General features: G+C 42.9%; 1 protein-coding gene across 1 annotated transcript; it reads left to right on the top strand.

Moving 5' to 3' along the window:
• Window positions 1-3,108: 3,108 nt before the first annotated feature.
• On the top strand, window positions 3,109-18,445 carry GLYATL3 (glycine-N-acyltransferase like 3; the record flags this gene model as incomplete). Its single annotated transcript, XM_080663839.1, has 5 exons — window positions 3,109-3,207; window positions 8,138-8,245; window positions 9,077-9,203; window positions 13,947-14,073; window positions 18,019-18,445. Exons 1-5 carry the CDS (start codon window positions 3,130-3,132, stop codon window positions 18,443-18,445), a joined length of 867 nt encoding a protein of 288 aa, XP_080519965.1. The 5' UTR covers window positions 3,109-3,129.
• Window positions 18,446-19,894: the final 1,449 nt, after the last annotated feature.

Here is a 19,894-nt window from a genome sequence, read left to right on the forward strand (position 1 = left end):
GGCCAAGCAGGGTGATGTGAGGTTCAGTTCTGTCTCCTTGGTAGCCTATGCCCCGTGGCCTCCACGCCCAGCACCTGCCTTGGGATCCCCTGGCCTGCTGGCGGGGCCCCAGAACTGATCACATGTCTCGGGGAACTCAGGTTTCTTCTCCAGGGAGGGCCCAGCTCACACAATTGGGCGAGAGACAGATCCATGGTACCAGCCACCACGAGGCTTCAAGCTCAGCATGAAAAGAAAGCTCAGGCACAGCTGAGGGCAACTGGATTGTGAGAAGAGGGTCCCTCTTGGCACAAAAGGCAAGAGGGGCCAATATAGAATGCTCAGGTGCCTTCCCAGTGTCTTAATTCTTCTGAAAGGGATTAAGTCCTTTCATGTCCTCTTTATTTTATTTTTTAAATTGCTGCCAAACATTCCAAGAATTAGTTTGTAAGTTTGTTTGGGTTAATTGTACAATATGCTGTTGTAAAATATCTAAAATTATAATGACATTGTAGAATAATATCATGTAAGGATATTCTTTGCTCTAGGCCATTGCAATTCAATTTCAAACTGGCTGACAATTTCTTTTTGTAACTTTATATAAACTTTGTCAGGGAGGCAAAAACACAAATTATTCCCCCATAACCCCCCACCCGCCACTTATGCCCCACCCCCTTGTTGTCTGTGTCCATTGATTAGGCTCATATGCATTCACACAAGTCCCTTGGTTGATCTCTCCCCCTTATCCCCACCCTCCCCTACCTTCCCTGAGGTATGACGTGCTGTTCGATGTTTCTCAGTCTCTGGATCTGTTTTTGTTCATGAGTCTATGCCGTTCATTATATTCCACAAATGAGTGAGATCATGTGATACTTATCTTTCTCTGCCTGGCTTATTTCACTTAACATAATACTCTCCATCTCCATCCATGTTGTTGCAAATGGTAGGAACTCCTTCTTTTTTACTGCAGCATAGTATTCCATTGTGTAGATATACCACATTTTTTTAATCCACTCATCTGCTGATGGGCATTTAGGCTGTTTCCAAATCTTAGCTATGGTGAATTGTGCTGCTATGAACATTGGGTTGCATATATCCTTTCTGATTCGTGTTTCTAGTTTCTTGGGATATATTCCTAGAAGTGGGATCACTGGGTCAAATGGGAGTTCCATTTTTAGTTTTTTGAGGAAACTCCATACTGTTCTCCACAGTGGCTGCACCAGTCTGCATTCCCACCAGCAGTGCACGAGGGTTCCTTTTTCTCCACATCCTCGCCAGCACTTGTCATTTGTTGATTTGTTGATAATAGCCATTCTGACAGGTGTGAGATGGTACCGCATTGTTGTTTTGATTTGCATCTCTCTGATGATTAGTGACTTTGAGCAGGTTTTCATATGTCTCTTTCATGTTACTTTGGTACCTCTATTTCCCCCCGTGCCTGAATTTTATTTTATATTTTACCTATGCTTATAAGTAGTTTTAAATCCTTTGGGGAACAAACCAGGCAAAAAGTAAGCTTAGGATTCCTCCTCTTTGCACTAGCTACTGTGCTGTATATTAGGATATAAAAAGATCTCTAGGCATCAAACCTAATAAGAGACACATGATCACCTTCCCTGTGAAATAATATTTCATTTTCTCCCAAAAGGCCTCAAATTAAAATAATTAATGTGTTTAATGAAGAAGTTAAAGTTTTATGTAGAGGTGACACAAGGGAGTGGAAATGTGAGCAGATACAAGGATGAGGGCATAGTGGCTACACTTCTTCTTTCTTTGTTCAACCTGAACTCTGGAAACTTATTTTTTTCAAAGTTTCTAATGTGGCCCAGGCTATTATCTGATGCTGCCTTGATCCTTAGTTCTCTTCGGACTCCTGCAGAGAATGCATACACCTCACGTGCCCCCCTCACTGACCTGGAGCTGGCTCAGTCATCACAAACATGCCTCTTAAAAGTTCAGATTCATGTAAACAATATGACAGGGTTTTATACAGTGGATTTAAGTAAATCACAATCGAACACTCTGAGTATCTTATGGCCACACAGAGATGCCCCATGGGAAATGTGTTGTAAAGGAATAAACCACCACAATCCCAGAAGACCCGTTTCCAAGTCTCCTGAGTTTTCTTTGCCTTCCGAGTGCCTGGCTGTGAAGATGAGGTGCAAAAGTTCTGCTACATCTATAATAATAAACGCATAATATGCTAATTGGACCCGATGGCCAAAATGCGGAACGACCATCCAGACGACCTTCCAGACGAAGCCGGGGCTGCGAAGGTTGAGCCCCTTGCACGAATTTCACCACCGGGCCTCTAGTTGAATAATATATATATATATATATATATTATATCTTTAACCTAGTCAAGACCTGACTGGAATGTTGAGGGAAAAGTTTTCTTGGGGCAAAAGAGCATGAGATTGGAGCTCCCAAATCTAGAAAATATAATTGCATCAGAATGGGTGAAGCTGTATACATTATTTGTAGGCTTTTCTGGTTGTTACAGTTCCTTAATTTTATCTGACTGAAAGGAGCCTTTGCTCACACAGGATTCTTCATCTGCAATCTAGCTGTTCCTCTCCAAATTGTTCTTCAGAACCACCTGATAGCTGAGCCCCTCAGGTCTTTGTTTCACATTGTGAAGAGTCTTACCCTGAGCTTCACATCAGCCATTCAACAACTACTTGGAATGTCCCTTACTGTGTGCCAGGCCCTGTGGTAGGTGCAGGGGAGACGGTGCAGCACAAAGCAGACCTGGTCCCTTCCTTCATGTATCTCAGAGTCTACTTGAGAAATACTTCAATCAAAAGAAACACACATACATGTAAATTTACAACTGCTATTGTATCCTGAAGGAGGAGTTCAGAATACTATGCATGTGTAAATGATGAAGGCTTTACCCAGTGGAGATACATCTTTCCAGAATCAGCTCATTAACACTTTCCATTTCTAGGTGTTCTCTGACTTACCCATCCCAGGGCCTCCCTCTCCTCCTCCTTCCCTCTTCAGGGGGAGCAATGGCATTGAGAATCACAGCCAGGAAAAACAGGCTTTCCAGGATGTTCCCAGGTGGATTCATATGTTAACAGGCAAAAGTTAAATGTATACCTTCACGTTTCTACTAGGTGTGGAGCTGCTAGCGCTCTGGAGAAGATGCTGGTCCTAAACTGTGCTACCAAATTACTGACACTGGAAAAAGCGCTCAAGAGTCACTTTCCCGAATCACTCAAGGTACTGTGCGTTTGAGTTTTATTTTATTTCTCTATTGTGTTGATCTGTGAAAATAATGTCCAACTGGTAGCTGTTTCCCAAAGTTTCCAGTGATAAGACTCGGGGGCAACTTGTTAAATACACAGCTCCCACTCCCCAATTGCTAGAGACTGATTCAATGGATTGTGGATATGACCCAGATAATTATATTCCTGACAGTCACTTTAGATGACTCCTGGGAAAATTTAGGTCATGCTGGACTAGACTGTTTTTAAGGTCAATCTGAGTTCTAAATGTTTTTAAATGGCAAATGGGTATAGACTGGTTGGCATTGCTGGTAAGAATGTATACTAGGTACACAGTGGAATTGAAGTTTATGGGTTGTTATAAATTCCTTTCCTGTTTATTTCAAAAGCTTTATTTTTGAAGTATTTTCAGTGGTTTTCTTGGTCATCTATCCTCTATCTGTTGAAATCTTCTAAAAGTCCCTGAGGGCTTACTGGTAACTCAGAGTTACTGTGGATGATGTTAATCAAAGATCACAATTCAATGTAAGATGAGAAATATTTGAAACACTCGAAGAAAAAATGTAGAATGCATGAACATTGTCTTTGAGGGTTGAGTTTCTTGAGCCAAGAGTCCGACAACAATGGTTTTCAAATGTGAGGCTGCTAATAACCTAGAAGAGACATAATGAATCGGAGTTTCTGAGGATAGAGACCGAGGACCTATATGTTTAACAAAAACCTCATTTACACTAAAATTGGAACAAAAATGGCCTAAAGAAAGTCCTAGTGCCCTCTACTGGGTTGATTAAATCTAGTCACCTTGCCTTATTGATTGTGCTTAAACTGTATGTGGCAGGGAAAATCAGAGAGATAAAGTGGAAGCATGCAGCTGAAAAAGTGCCAAATGGACCAGCTGACCTAAATTTTCCCGTTTTGAACGCTGCACTGAGGTGAATAAATGTAATGAGATGATCGGCTACATTTCTTTGACAACGTGTTTGACTAATGGTTTTAGCAGAGAGACCTGAAAAGATTTCAGTGACCTTCACAAGGTCATGAAGGACGTTATAATCAAGACAAATGATGAGCCCTTAAATTATAATTATTATATTTGTATAATACTTTAGCACACAGAGAATTTCAATTTTTTTTAGCCTTCCAACAACTTCCTAACACTTTTTTTTAATCCTCACCAAGGATATGTTACCCTAAGTCCTCTAGAGATAAAAAAGATAAAGGAGTTTTGTTACTTACCCTTCTTCCATTATTTTTTAAAAATTTTATCTTTATTGTTGAAAGTATTACAGATGTCCCCTTTTTTTCTCCCACTGACCCCCTCCACACACCCCCAGGCCTTCACCACACTATTGTCTGTATCCATGAGTTGTGCATATATGTTATCTTTTTAAATCCTCACCCAAGGATTTTTCCATTGCTTTTTATTTTATTACTAAGAGGCCCGGAGCTCCCTTAGCCTGGCCTGTGAGATTGGGACGAAACTGGCTCTCCGACATCCCCCGAGGAGTCCCGGATTGTGAGAGAGCACAGGCCAGGCCAAGGGACTCCACTGGTGCATGATCAGGGCCGGGGAGGGATGCGGGAGGTTGGCCAGCCAGGGAGGGACCGTGGGAGGGCTCCAGGATGTGTCTGGCCCATCTCACTCAGTCACAATCGGCCAGACCCCAGCAGCAAGCTAACCTACCGGTTGGAGCGTCTGTCCCCTGGTGGTCAATGCATGTCATAGTGAGCGGTTGAGGGACCTTAGGATATCATTAGCATATTATGCTTTGATTAGTTGAACAGATGATCGGACACTTAGCATTTTAGGCTTTTATTACATAGGATTTCAGTTGTTGTTGTTAATCCTCACCAGAGGATATTTTTCCATTGACTCTTTGTTTAGAGAGAGTGGGAGGGAAAGAGAAAGAGAGAGAGAGAGAGAAGCATCAATGTGAAAGAGACACCTCGGTTGGTTGCCTCCTACACACACCCAGACCAAGGCTGGGGATCGAACCTGCAACCAGGTATGTACCCTTGACCTGGAATGGAACACTCAACCCTTCAGTGCGCCGGCCAATGCTCTAAACACAGAAACACCAGCCAGGGCACCCTTCTCCCATTCTTTGGAGTTTATGACTATGCACTTTATAATCTGATGTTAGTGTTAAAGTAATTAAACATCTCTCCAAATTTCCATCACAAGCTCTAACTGCTCACTCCTCCAGCATCTTTACTTTCCCCAGCCACTTCCCATCTCCTCTCAATACTCACCCTTTGAAATAACTATTGGAAGGGATGGTTTGTTTTCAGTCAATGAGAAATCTTGCAGTTGGTTCCAAATCTTTGGCAGGCAAGCTATGTTTTTTTTCTTGCAGAATCTGAATATTGCAACAAGTTTTCCCTTTAACCCTTCTAGAAGCCTTCCAAGCATACTTAAGCTCCATTCTTGAATAAGGGTGGTTGGCTTCCTCTGGGAAACCATTTTGATAAACTTATTACTCTGTAGTATATGTAAGGTCAGCAGACCAGCATTGAATGATTAACAGAACAAATCAGATTAAATTATTAGCAGAAAAAGCCATTACCCTTCCAATTTACTTTAGTTCTTAGATTTTCACTAAGTGTGATCCATGTTACACATTGGTATCAGCCAGACTACACTGGGAAAAATACCTTCCTTGGGAAGATTTGAGTGAAATCCCAGATTGGGTAAACCAAAAGAGAGTTAGTTGGAAAATGTTCTAGGTGTTGAGGTAATCTGAACTAAGTGATAAAGAAGGTAAAACATAGGTACTAATGCCCTTATAATTTAAATTTTTTCACTGAAGTAAAGCATATACTAGGAAGTGCACACAAGTGGCCAGTGTTGCTAAGTGGTTAGAGCATTGACCTGCACACCAAAGGGCTGTGGGTTTGATTCCTGGTCAAGGACATGTACCTGGGTTGCAGGTTTGATCCCCAGCCCCGGTCGGGGTGGGTACGGAAGGCAACCAATCTATGTGAGAGACGCTGGTGTCTCTCTCTCTCCCTCCCTCCCTTCCTTCCACTCTCTTGGAGAAAATATCCTCGGGTGAGGATTTAAAAAAAAAAAAAAGTGCACATACATACTTACACAGCTCAGTGAATTTTCACAAAGTGATTACCTGAATAACCTCCACTCCAAGAAAGAACATGACTTGAGAGGCTGCCCCTCCCATCATCAATGCTCCTCTCCAATCCTACCTTTCCCTGCTCCCCCAAAGTAACCACTGTCCTGACTTCTAAAGCCATCATTTAGTTTTGCATGTTTTTTAATATACATTGGATCACAGAGGAAGTATCTTTTTGTATCTAGTTTCCTTTGCTCTGCATTGTGTTGCTGTTTTGTAATCCAGAGTATGAATATGCCACAATTGATTTATTTTTCCACTTCTGGTGAACAGATTGTTTCCAGTTTTTATCTATGAACACTGGCCCAGAGCTCAGCTCTCCTCATTACCATCACACTTTTTCTACTCTAGAAGCACACAGATGACATATGGGAGTTGTTTTGCAGGACAGACATCTTTGATTCTTAGTGGAGAAAAAAATGTGAAAGGCCACAGAGAATTCCAATACTATTATTTAGTATTGTTTAATCAAAAAGCATTTGAGCCCTAGCCATTTTGGCTCAGTGGATAGAGCATCAGCCTGCAGACTGAAGGGTCCCGAGTTCAATTCTGGCCAGAGGTACATGCCCGGGTTGCGGGCTCAATCCCCAGTAGGGGGCGTGCAGGAGGCAGCCAGTCAATGATTCTCTCTCATCATTGATGTTTCTATCTCTCCCTCTCTGAAATCAATAAAAATATATATATATTTTTTAAAAGGCATTTGAGCCTAGCCGGTGGGGCTCAGTGGTTGAGCATCAACCTATGAACCAGAAGATCAAGGTTCGTTTTCAGGTCGGGGCACATGCCCGGGTTGCAGGCTCCATCCCCAATAGGGGATGTGCAGGAGGCAGCCAATCAATGATTCTCTCTCATCATTGATGTTTCTATCTTTCTCTCCCTCTCTCTCTCCCTTCCTCTCTGAAATCAATAAAAAAATATATACTTTTAAAAAAGTATTTGATCAGCTGTGTCAGGCTCCATAGATGTAATAATGAATGAGACATAGTTACAATCCTCAGGGAATACTTGCAGAGCCTTGCTCCATCAAATCTGAAATACAGGGTTGTGGTTTTGGCTTATGGGGCGGGGGGGGGGGTGTATTTCACTATCTTGTGATGTTTAATTGTAACTCAGGGTGGAAGGAGTAGTTGCACTTCACAGGTTATTTTTAGATAGTATAATACACTTCAAAAGCAGGGAGCATCAAAATTACCTGTGGAGCCGAAACCGGTTTGGCTCAGTGGATAGAGCGTCAGCCTGCAGACTGAAAGGTCCCAGGTTCGATTCCGGTCAAGGGCATGTACCTTGGTTGCGGGCACATCCCCAGTAGGAGGTGTGCAGGAGGCAGCTGATCGATGTTTCTCTCTCATCGATGTTTCTAACACTCTCTCTCTCTCCCTTCCTCTCTGTAAAAAATCAATAAAATATATTTTAAAAAAAATTACCTGTGGAACTTCTAAAAGATGTATGAGCCCCAAAGCCATACAAGAGATTCTGATTCATTCAATAATGTTTATTGCTAACCTATGTACCTAGCACCCACCTAGTAAGCCTATTGAGTACCTCTCCTAGTTGTACTGTGAAGCACTAAGTTTAGAGAGAGTTTTCTTAGCCTTTCATTGACTTTTTAGCAGTTTTCATGTGCACTGATGAAATATTAAGGGAGGAGTTTGTATGTGTGTATGTTGTGTGTATATTTATAATATCTGCTTTGAGGGCCATAATTCTTTGGTAGAACTTGTGGTGAAAAGGGAAATATGCAACTGAAACAGCTGGTGATGCCGTTGGCTTGTCTCTCTGGGTTCTCTGGCTCAGGTTTATGGAGCAGTGATGAACATAAATCGTGGGAACCCCTTTCAAAAGGAAGTGGTATTGGACTCCTGGCCAGACTTCAAAGCTGTCATCACTCGGCGTCAGAAAGAGGTACAGTGTTAAAAGGCAAAAAAAATAAGAGTTGGCATCAACTAGAAAGAAAAGATGAGGTATAGGGGATATTATAACCATCATAGCCAAATACTTTAACTTACAAAGCTACATATTTCATCCTTGGCTTCTAATTTAACTGTCTTTGGAGTATCGGACATACGGAAAACCTCCAGCCTAAATGCGTTCAATAAACTATATCTTTAGTGTTTCATAATCTCTAGAAGCAGAAATCATGCACATTTGCACATACCAGTGTTTTTACTGGGTTGATGATTCCGTATGACGATGGGGACTTTGGTCATGAGTGTGAATATGGAAAAACACTGAAAAAGGCAGCGTCTGCCCACTTCTGCCTCTGGGACCAAAGAGAGGCTCAAATCATCAAAGATGTGCTGCTGTGACCACATTAGGAAAGTTCTGAGAGTTCTATTTAAGTCTTATTGGTGGGTCCCTTGAGTTACACCCTTTATATTTTTACAAATAAATTACAAATCCCGGAACTATGTGAAATAAATGTAAAACCTCCCTAACACTAGAAGAGATAGTCAAGCAAAGGCTCCGAGTGTCTGTGCTTTCCCTCACTGCAGGGTATTCCACATTCCCACGTAGCCACTGTGTACAGATGACTGATTTTGCTAATGGAAATTACCTGGACACGCACAGCTTATGGTATCCACGCCATCTAGGATTTCAATTAGCTAGTCCAAAGGGTTCCTTTAACCAGTGGTCGCCAACCTTTCGGACCGCACGGACCACCAGTGGTCCATGGACCACCGGTTGGCGACCACTGATAGAGGATGCATATTTATGATGTGTCTTCTGACCCAGGCTGAGACAGACAACCTGGACCATTACACAAACGGCTATGCTGTGTTCTACAAGGATGTGAGAGCTTACCAACGGCTGCTGGAAGAACATGATGTTATCAACTGGGACCAGGTTTTTCACATACAAGGTGAGGTCTAGGGCAAGACACTAGGTCATCGTTAAATCCTTTTAGTCACATATATCAGATAGACAGATATGCATATTTCACATATACGCTATATATATATACACATATGCACAAACACATGTCTGTGCTTTTTATATGTTTTACAATTCATGTATTATCCTATATAATAAAGAGGTAATATGTAAATTGACCATCACACCATCACAAGACGTCCCCTCAGCTCCGTGCGCCTGCTGCTGGAGTCCTTTCAGCCCCACCTCCTGCACTCCCCACTGACTGACAGCTCGCCCAGGCTCCTCCAACAAGCTGCCCATCCCTCTCTTCATCCCTCCCCCGAAGCTGAAGCCTGACTGTGGTGTCCAACAAATTGGAAGTTCTAACTCATGTTGTTGAGAGTATCCTCCATTCCTCAGCCAGGGTCGGCTGCTCCACGTGCCTGCTGCCGGAGTCCCCTCAGCCCTGCTGGGGGTCTCGGGTCTTCCTGCACCCCCCACTGACTAAGGCTCAGGCAAGCAGGGCCTGCCAAGGTGCAGGCAAGCCTCAGATGGTGGCTGCCCAGCCGCCCAGGGCCGGCCAAGGCTTGTGCTGCTGGCAGTGGCAGCAGCAGAGGTGTGATGGGGGCGTCGCCTTTCCCTGATCACCGAGTCGCCTCCTGCTCCTGAGGTCACCTGGACTGTGAGAGGGGGCAGGCTGGCTGAGGGACCACCCCCCCTCCAGTACATGAATTTTCATGCACCAGGCCTCTAGTAGTTTTATAAGAACACGTGTTTTTACTCCTAATGAGGCTTGGCTTTGGGGATGGGTAGAGGCCATTGAAATGAGGCTGCATTTAAGTGATATTTTTACTGTTATGTAATAGGGATATCAGTGAGTATCAGCATATTTTTCCTTATTACCCTTAACCATTTGCTGTTACAGCATTTTAAAATAATTCTAATTTCAATCTAAGCCAATAGGTAAGCTTTTCTTCTTTCTGAAGCAAATAATTCTAGAAAGGGCTAATCAGCTAATCTGCCTCATATATCCTGAAATGACTTTATAAGGGAAGAATATATGTGAACTCCCAGGATATAATTGTGTGGCCACCAATGCTACTGGAAGAACTGTAGGCCAAGGAAGAAGAAGCAGGCTAAAATTTTCTGATCGTTCAGATGGACAGTTTATGCTTCAGTGTGTCACTTACTGTTTTCAATTTTTCATAATGTTTGGGGGTTAATACAGGCAATGAAGTTACTGTTTGTAACCGTTCCAGTGGAATGAGTTCCTTGATCCTTTGACATTGAAGGCAGGCATTTCCATGTTAGAAATATGAAGTCTGGTCATTTTTTTCAGTCACATACAGCTGACATCCTCTCACGAGGTTTCCTTGTGTCCATCTACTAACAATGACCAACGCATATTCATAATCTAAGGAGGTGGGATGTTGTATAAAATCCATTTGCAAATGCTCGGAAAGACCTTATGGAGGACGTTCTAACCATCCCTCACCTTTACAGATTTACCCCAGTTACGCTGGTTAGAAGGGACACATGGTTTTACCAACTGTCTAGCCCAGTGGTCGGCAAACTCATTAGTCAACAGAGCCAAATATCAACAGTACAACAATTGAAATTTCTTTTGAGAGCCAAATTTTTTAAACTTAAACTTCTTCTAATGCCACTTCTTCAAAATAGACTCGCCCAGGCCATGGTATTTTGTGGAAAAGCCACACTCAAGGGGCCAAAGAGCCGCATGTGGCTCGCGAGCCGCAGTTTGCCGACCACGGGTCTAGCCAATTCAGAAAAATGTTCTCACCAGTATTACTTCAATGTGGAGATGAGTACACCTCTTCCTTGGTGTGAGAAATCATGGCTGTAATTGGATCGATATTGGTGCTATAGGCCTACTCTCTTCAAATCACCTGAATCCAGCATTACCAATTGCCAATATTCTTTTTCCAACAGGCTAAGCCAGGGGTGGGCAAACTTTTTGACTTGAGGGCCACATGGGTTCTTAAACTGGACCAGAGGGCCGGAACAAAAGCATGGATGGAGTGTTTGTGTGAACTAATATAAATTCAAAGTAAAGGAGCGGAGGGGAGAGCAAGAGAACTGGATAGAACAGCCGGATCCGGCCCGCGGGCCGTAGTTTGCCCAAGGCTGGGCTAAGCTGATAGCCACGAGTCAGTTACAGTCATTTAGATGGACTCATCCCCTCTTCCTGAAGGCTTGGTGGGGACAGATGTGAATTAGTAACACCTAATATAGCTGGAGTGGCAAAGGCCCCTCACTCAACATTTAAGTCAGAGCAGGTATTATCCGTGGCTTCTGATGTGGTCTCCTGGCTGTAGGCTTCTGTGACAATAGCTAGAACTTGCTTGGAATACTGAAGAGCTTCTAAGCGGCCATCAGTATGTTCCTATCTTAATCAGAGCACCCAAAACGATGCTGTTTTCATAACATTCCCAAATACTCCCCAAAAGTCTGTCCACTGCCATATGTGTTCCATATTCTGAACAGCTCCAAAGCCCATCTACTGACGCATGTGTCCAATCTTTTGCCACAGTGCAGGCTCTGGTCGGAGCGACGAGCTGGCTGCCTGGACAGGTCATGCTGCTTCAGTGCTGGGTGTTCAGAGCAGCAGCACAAACAATATTAAACCAGGGTTAAACCACTAACCTACTCAGAGGAGCCCAACTCCTTGTGTCTGCCATGCGAGGGCAAGTGAGGAAAAAGTATACAGCCACCCAGACAGGCCAGGCTCTTTGGCTCACGGTTAGTTGTAGGCGAGCGAGAGCTTGTCTACATGAGCACTAACTTGAAAGTTTCGGAAGCCTGCCCACGGGTAACTGTGGTCCAATGAATGTCCTGAATCTGGCTCATCCAGTTAGCAATTCCTCCCCATCTGTGGAGGTGGGTGGACAAAGGCAGAACAATCCGTGGCAGTTCCTGTCTTCGGTGAGAATGGAGAGAACCATTTGTTAAGAGTGGACAGAAGAACATGGTCAACAACACTGTGGAGAGACAATCAGCAAAGTCCAGACTATGGAAACGCTACCCAGCAAACAACTGGGTTCTTGAACAAATGAATTGAAATAATTTTTAAAAGAGGAGGTGGGAATTAAAAGAAAACCTTTAGATCAAAAGATTTACAAGACACAAAAAAATGGGTAAAATCAAACTATAGTGTTTAAGGATGCACACTTGGATAATAAAGCTATAAAGAAAACAGTGATTATCATAAAAACAATGATAGTGGTTATTTTTAGAGGCAAGAGAAGGAGTTGTGATTGGGAGAGTGGTAAATAGAAGGTAGCTGAGGCTTTAGCAGTACATGGTTAAAATATGTAATAATTATTAAGCTATGCATTTGTTTTTTGCAGTTTTCTGTATATGTTATCATTTTAAATGTTTTTAAAATAAATGTTAATTTGACTTTTAAATTTTTATTTATTAACCAGTTAACTACCACAATATATTGAATTGAATTTAAAAAGGTCCGCCGCTTGCGTTTATAGATGCTTATGGCATACAAATTGTGAGAAAGAGAGAGAGAGAGAGAGAAGGGGAGAGAGAAAGAGAAACATGGATTTGTTGTTCCACTTATTGATGCATTCATTGGTTAATTCTTGTATGTGCCCTGACTGGGGATGAAACCCACAACCTTGGTGGATCGGGGTGATGCTGTAATCAACTGAGCTACCTGGCCAGGCCTAATCTGACTTTTGGAAAGAATTGGTTCAGTCTACCCCAGGAGAAAGAAATTCTGTTTGAACTACCATCCCTACCTTTAGTTAGCCCTACTCTTATTTCCCCTCAGATAGTATTTTGAATTACTTAGATCTAATTCAGTGTTATCACGTGGGATGCTAGCCACAGCATCTATAATGTTGATAGCATTAACTTGAAGACTTCCTTATCTTTTCTTAGACTTAACTCCCTGAGGGAGGAGCCAAGGCTTAGGTATCAGACTGAGTTCAACATGACTTAACAGTCGTGTTTTGTCAAGAGGAAGTGACTTACAGAGAGGAGGAAACAAGCCATTAGATGTGGAAGGGAGCAGGAAAGTCAATGTCCAGAGGACTCCATCCATCAGAACGCCAAAGGGAAAGGACAGAGCAGGTGGGGATTTGGAGAAGCAGAACAAGTCAGGTCTAGTAAGCAGAAGCGAGGCTGCCACGCTGTGAGCTCTGTCGGAACAGACCGGCCACTCTTTTGTCCCACTGGGAAGCAGTGCCCAGGACAAGCACTGACTAAGAGTTGCAGATCATAGAGTATAGCTGTGGTAAACGCGAGGGATCGGCTGAGTTAAGCTCCGGGTGACTCTCACCAACACTGAGTTTATACGTGGATATTTCTGCAGCGAGCATGACGCCACGAGGCTGGAAGAGAGAATTCCATGCCAAATGAATCTAAGCTCTTTACACTCCCAGCTGCCGTAACATGTCTTTTCCCTGATCAGTCTGAGAAGTCAGAGAAATCAAAATGCCCACAAGACATTCCAAATGCCTAGGGGATGTCTCCATCAGAAGATTCCATGGACATTCGTGATCACCAAGGGCAACGGGATGGGAATTTGAAAACTCTGCACTAAATTTGAAAATCAGATAGGGAGTAGTTATAATGATTCCTATGTAAATACACAGTGGTTAGGATCATGCACAGAGGTATTGATGATAACAGGTTCAAAAACACTGCAACGAATTTCCTTTTTGTGGTCTCAGATAAAATGCCCGCAATTTTCCTGATGTCTTTCCATATACAGGGCTGCAGAGTGAGCTGTATGACGTTTCCAAAGCTGTTGCCAACTCCAAGCAGTTGGATGTGAAGCTCACTTCCAGCAAGGCGGTCCGTTTGTCCCTGGTCTCAGCTCCACCAGACACCAGTCTCCTGTATGTAAATCCAGTTTCTGCATTTGGGATAGGACTTACTGCTAGGGAAGTACCAAGAGTGGTACCTGGAGTACTTAGTATCAGGAAGGAATATTTAGGTACCTTGAATTTTGAATTGGGGCTATTGAGTCTAAATTTGTGTGTGTGTGTGTGTGTGTGTGTGTGTGTGTGTGTGTGTACTCCTTTCCTTTCTGCTGTGCTTGACTGCTCATAATTTCCTACAAAATCGAATCAGTGTTTTTGTCCATAGTAACAAATGAACTCAGGAGTCCTGCATTTTCACTGTATACATATAAAAATCATTCTTTGATATCCTCGTTCCCCAAATAATTCTAAGTAGCCTCTGTTGTCTGAGCCCAATGTGGTGGTGGTGGTTGTTTTGTTGTTTCAGGGATGAGGGTATGTAACTGAGCCGTGTGGAGCTCTTACAGGCCAGGCACTAGATGTTTTCAATAGATTACCACGTGAACCCGTTCTACAACCCTACAAAGCAGCGCTATTATCATCCCCTTTGAACAAAGTAACACACAGGAGTGAACTGTAGAGCCAGGAAACAAATCCCACAAAGCCGGATCCGAGTTCAATTCTTCCAAACACGTGTTGGTTCTTATTTTCTTGCTTTGGAGTCCCTGTTCTGTCACTTACCAGTTACCTTCCCTTTTGCTTCCTCTTTCTGAGCCTCAACCAAGTTCTTCTTCTTGAAAATTAATCCAAAATATCTTCCTTATCTGTTTTTCATAAGCAAATGGAACATGATACTTGAAAAGAACCCAGCTTGGTGAATGTTAGTTTTCTTCACTTGTATAAAATATGTTGAAGGAATTATTGAAAGAACAAGACTAAACCTAAACAAGAATGGACACTTTAAGTTACATAAAGCAACTGGACTTTACTTTTAAAAAAATATATACTTTTTAAAAATTGATTTAAGGGAGGAAGGGAGAGGGAGAGAGAGATAGAAACAAACATCAATGACGAGAAAGAATCATCAATCGGCTGCCTCCTGCACATTCCCTACTGAGGATCGAACTCGCAACTTGGGCGACTGGGAATTGAACCGTGACCTCCTGGTTCATAAGTTGATGCCCAACCACTGAGTAACACCAGCCAGGCTGGACTTTACTTCCCCCCCCCCCCCCCAATCAGTTATGAAGATTTTCAAACACATACAAAAGGTACAGAGAGTAGTATAATAAACCTTCCCATCAATATGTGAGTCGTCTTGTTTTACCCCTTTCTATTCTTTCCACCCTTGGATTACTCTGAAGGAAATTTTCCAGATATTATCCATTATTCTTAAACATTCTAATATATATCTCCAAAAAAGATATATATATGTCTGTTTGGGTTCAGACAACAGAGGCTATTTGGAATTATTTGGGGAAAGAGGATATCAAAGAATGATTTTTATATGTATACAGTGAAAAGATAAGGATTCTTAAAAATTTACTAATATCACTTGTGTGACAGGACAGTGATAGACTAGGAAGACTCACAGGACTCAATATATATTGTCATTTATCACAATGAAAGGATACAAATCAAAATCAGCAAAGGAATAAGATGCTTTGGCTAAGTCCGGAGGAAAGCTTCCCAGAGTCCTTTCCTGGTGGAATCACATGAAATGTGTAATTTCCCCAGCAATGAGTTGTGACAGCGTGTGATCAGACTGTTATCGGAGGCACCCTCTGCCTAGACTACACCAATTTTCTAGAATCCCAGCAGAAAGCAGGTGTTCAGCATAAACCACATTGGCTGTGCAAACAGTCAGGCACAGTGCGCCATGCATATCAGTTCCGGGATTGGCAGGGCCCCTCCAGAAACTCACATTGCCAGACACAAGCCAAGGGCCAAGCTGGCAACCTACCATTGTATCAGTAGTGGCCTCACGCCTGCCGTCTTAACTCTTGCCTGCCCAACACCTGACATCTTGTTAACAATATTTCCTTAAAGTCAAATAACCAGTGAGCAGTCACATTTCCCAAATTACCATGATGTTTAGCAGTTTGTTTTGAATAAACATCTAAAGGTTCATACATTGCAATTGGTTAATATCTTTCTTAACTTATAGGTTCCCCTTTCATTTCATTTTATATTTCTTACATTACTTAAAAACAAACAAACAACAACAACAACAAAAACCAGGCTATTTGTCCTTTAGAGAGTTAGGGTTTTCCACAGTCTGTTTACTGTCATATCCCTGAGGTGTTATTTAAAATTTTCCTCTATCCCCAATCAGGCCTTTTAAAATCAGTTTTTGACTTAAATTGCTCCCTTCTGCATGAGAAGTTAGACAATTTGTCTTTTAACAGAGTCATCATCCAAATGTGTGTGCTGTGTTTAGGGTACCCTGCTCTTCAGATACAAGTCTCTAGTATAACCACTGAAGCACTTGGCTAGCCTTAGCAATGTTTTTATTTCAAGTTCACTTTCGAAACTTAAATATAAAAATTCTATTAAGCCAGTTATTGCTTGTATTTATTTATTTTTCTACCCCTGCTTAGTGGTTAGGTAATTGTCCCAGTGCCAGGGCCCACAGGATGCCTGGGATGTGAGCTAACACTGCAGAACTAATGAAAAGAAAGCACAAGCTTGGGCTTTATAAAGAAGATCTTAGCTAGAATGATGTTACCCGTCTCTCAGCAGTCACTGGGGATGGCCTCACCACATTGGTGACTTCAAGAACAAAAGCAAATCCTGAAACACAACCAGCCCCATGTGCTTTCAACCAAATAACCCACCTTGGCTCTTAGAAATGGCACCAATTCTTATCTTTTTTCCTTACCTTAATGCCATGAGATGTTAGACCTTTTCCAAACCTTTTAGGGGAAGGTCTGGAAGAGGTAGAATTTCTTTATTATTATTGATTTTTAGAGACAGGAAGGGAGAGAGAAACATCACTGATTGGTTGCTCCCCATAAGCTCCCCTCCTGGGGACTGAACCCACCACCTAGGGATGTGCCCTGACAGGGAATTTAAGCCGCCACCTTTTGGTGCACAGGACGATGCTCCAACCAACTGAGCCAACTGAGCTAGTTTTTGAGCATCTACATATGCCTGGAATGTTAAGGTTGTATTTGTTTTCTGGTCATGGATGCATCAAGATAGAAGTTCTATCCCAGTGGTCGGCAAACTGCGGCTCGCAAGCCACATGCGGCTCTTTGGCCCCTTGAGTGTGGCTCTTCCACAAAATACCATGGCCTGGGCAAGTCTATTTTGAAGTAGTGGCATTAGAAGAAGTTTAAGTTTAAAAAATTTGGCTCTCAAAAGAAATTTCAATCGTTGTACTGTTGATATTTGGCTCTGTTGACTAATGAGTTTGCCGACCACTGTTCTATCCTAAAACATTTTTTAATATACTTTTATTGATTTCAGAGAAGAAGTGAGAGGGAGAAAGAGAGAGAAACATCAATAATGATAGAGAATCATTGATCGGCTGCCTCCTACACACCTCACACTGGGGATCGAGCCCACAACCTGGGTATGTGCCCTGATGGGGATCAAACCAGGACCTCCTGGTTCATAGGTAGATGCTCAACCACTAAGCAACACCAGCTGGGCTTTTTTATAAACCAAAAGATTCAGGGCCCAAGAATCAGGTCTTTTCAAGGCTTCAGGGAAGGTGTCAATAAAATCAGGACTTAGAAGTCTGAGAGTTGTTCCACTTGCCTTAATCTACACTGAAGACGAGAAGAAATGGGCATATAATTAGAAGGAAAGACATCAGTTTGAAATAATGAGTATTTTGTCCTATCAGAAATGAAATTCTGCAAGATGTTTGTGAATGGGGGAGAGATGGAATCTAATTAATTGACATTGTCTTCGTATTTGTTAGGCCCTATCTCTGGGATGGTGTCTCCCTTTAACGCAGTCTACAAAGAGGAGGAGTTGTTGGAAGTCACATGACCCTGAGTTCCCATCTCTTGTCCTGTCCTTTTCTTCTAGAAGGAGTTCTCCCCCGCGACTCACCTACCTGAGTGTAGCTGATGCTGATCTGCTCAACCGGACCTGGTCGCGGGGCGGCAATGAGCAGTGTCTCCGGTACATCGCCAACCTCATCTCCTGCTTCCCCAGCGTGTGTGTCCGTGATGAGGAGGGAAGCCCGGTCTCTTGGTCTATCACAGACCAGTTTGCCACCATGTGCCACGGCTACACCCTGCCAGAGCATCGCAGGAAAGGGTACAGCCAGCTGGTGGCCCTCACCCTGGCCAGGAAGCTGCACAGTCGGGGCTTCCCCATGCAGGGCAATGTCCGCGATGACAATGTGGCCTCCATAAGCCTCCTGAAGACTATCAAAGCCGAGTTCTTGCCTTGTCGCTTCCACCGGCTCATTCTCACCCCAGCAGCTTTGTCCAGTCAAGTTCACTTCTAGCCCAGCGAAGCGGCAGGTATCATCTTCCATCCCCTGAGGATTCACATCCTCCTTAAAGGCCAGTGAAGAGAAAATGAAAACTGGGATCAGGAGAATCCTGGAGAAAACATGCAGGCTCAGCCTGAGAAGCCTTAACCAGCCCTGTCTCAGGTTTTTACAGTCAATAACCAGAAAATAGATAGATAGATAGATAGATAGATAGATAGATAGATAGATAGATAGCCGGGGTCAGGGATCGCTGTGGCTGTTAACAGAGGGAATGACCCTCCTGTGGGATCCACCGCAGGAAACAGGTCCTGCAGCCAGCAGTTCTCAGCACAGAGGCAGAAATGACAGCAGGAGGACAATGATTTAACACAGGAGCATGTGGCTACTGCTTTCTACCTGCCTGGGCTTCCACTCTGAATTCTCACAACCACACCAGTTCCCTGCTACCCTATGTAACATTAACCTGGGCGCACACTGCTCTGTCTCCCCAAACGCAGTGCCTACCACCTCTGACCCCAGTTCTCTGTGGACTGTTCTGTTTTTTCGTCTTTAATTCCTGGCTCTTTACTTCTGCTTATGCCTCTAGCTTAGAGTTCTTCCCTGGGAGTATTGGGAGGCAATGGTTCTCAATCTGATACACTTCAGAGTCACCTGCAGGGCTGGTTACAACACAGCCTCTTCCCCACAGGAGTCAGGGGGCCTGAGAATGCATTTCTAACAAGTCACCACTGCTTAGTTGCCTCGGATGGGGGAAGGCCGATATAAGCATTTTAATGCAGAAATAGCTGGTGCAGCATAGGACTGGACCTTACCTATTACCTATTCCAGCCTCCTTGTCTATAATTTGCTTTCTCTTAAGAAACTAAGCTGCATATATAGATGTGAATATGGATATGCAGATGCGCCTATAAACATACATATACACACATTCATAAATATATAAGTATTTTTCTTTCATATTTTCTGCATATAAACTCAGAATTGTGATGATAATATGTTTTAATTCTCTTGTTGCATATGAAGAATTTGAGAACCCAGGAAAACAAATGACTTCAAGATTACACAGATAATCAGTGCTAGAGGCCGAGCCAGAATGATGTCATTTTGATTTCAATCTATTTTCTTTTCACTCAATCATGTATCTTTTTGCAAAGGAAATTTAAATGCTTAAATAATTAAATCAAAATTTTATCCTTGTCAGTATTTTTTTTTAACGTGGGTTCCAATTGTTTGTGTATAGGTATCTTTCGAGGACAGAGATCAACACCAAAGGCAGTAGCCTCCCATTTCCAGTAAAAGCAGGCACCGCACAATGGTTGCATCTGTCTAGTCTGGATAACATTCACTTAGCCATGTAGAAAATACTGGTTTCTTATCTCACAGAGGTTCCCCAAATTCCACCTACAAAGATAAGGGGAAACCCAATGTTAGGTGTTTGTCCTGAGAAAAGTAAACCAACTG

The sequence above is a fragment of the Plecotus auritus genome (genome assembly GCF_963455305.1).
Source record: "Plecotus auritus genome assembly, chromosome: 4".
Lineage (NCBI taxonomy): Eukaryota > Metazoa > Chordata > Mammalia > Chiroptera > Vespertilionidae > Plecotus > Plecotus auritus.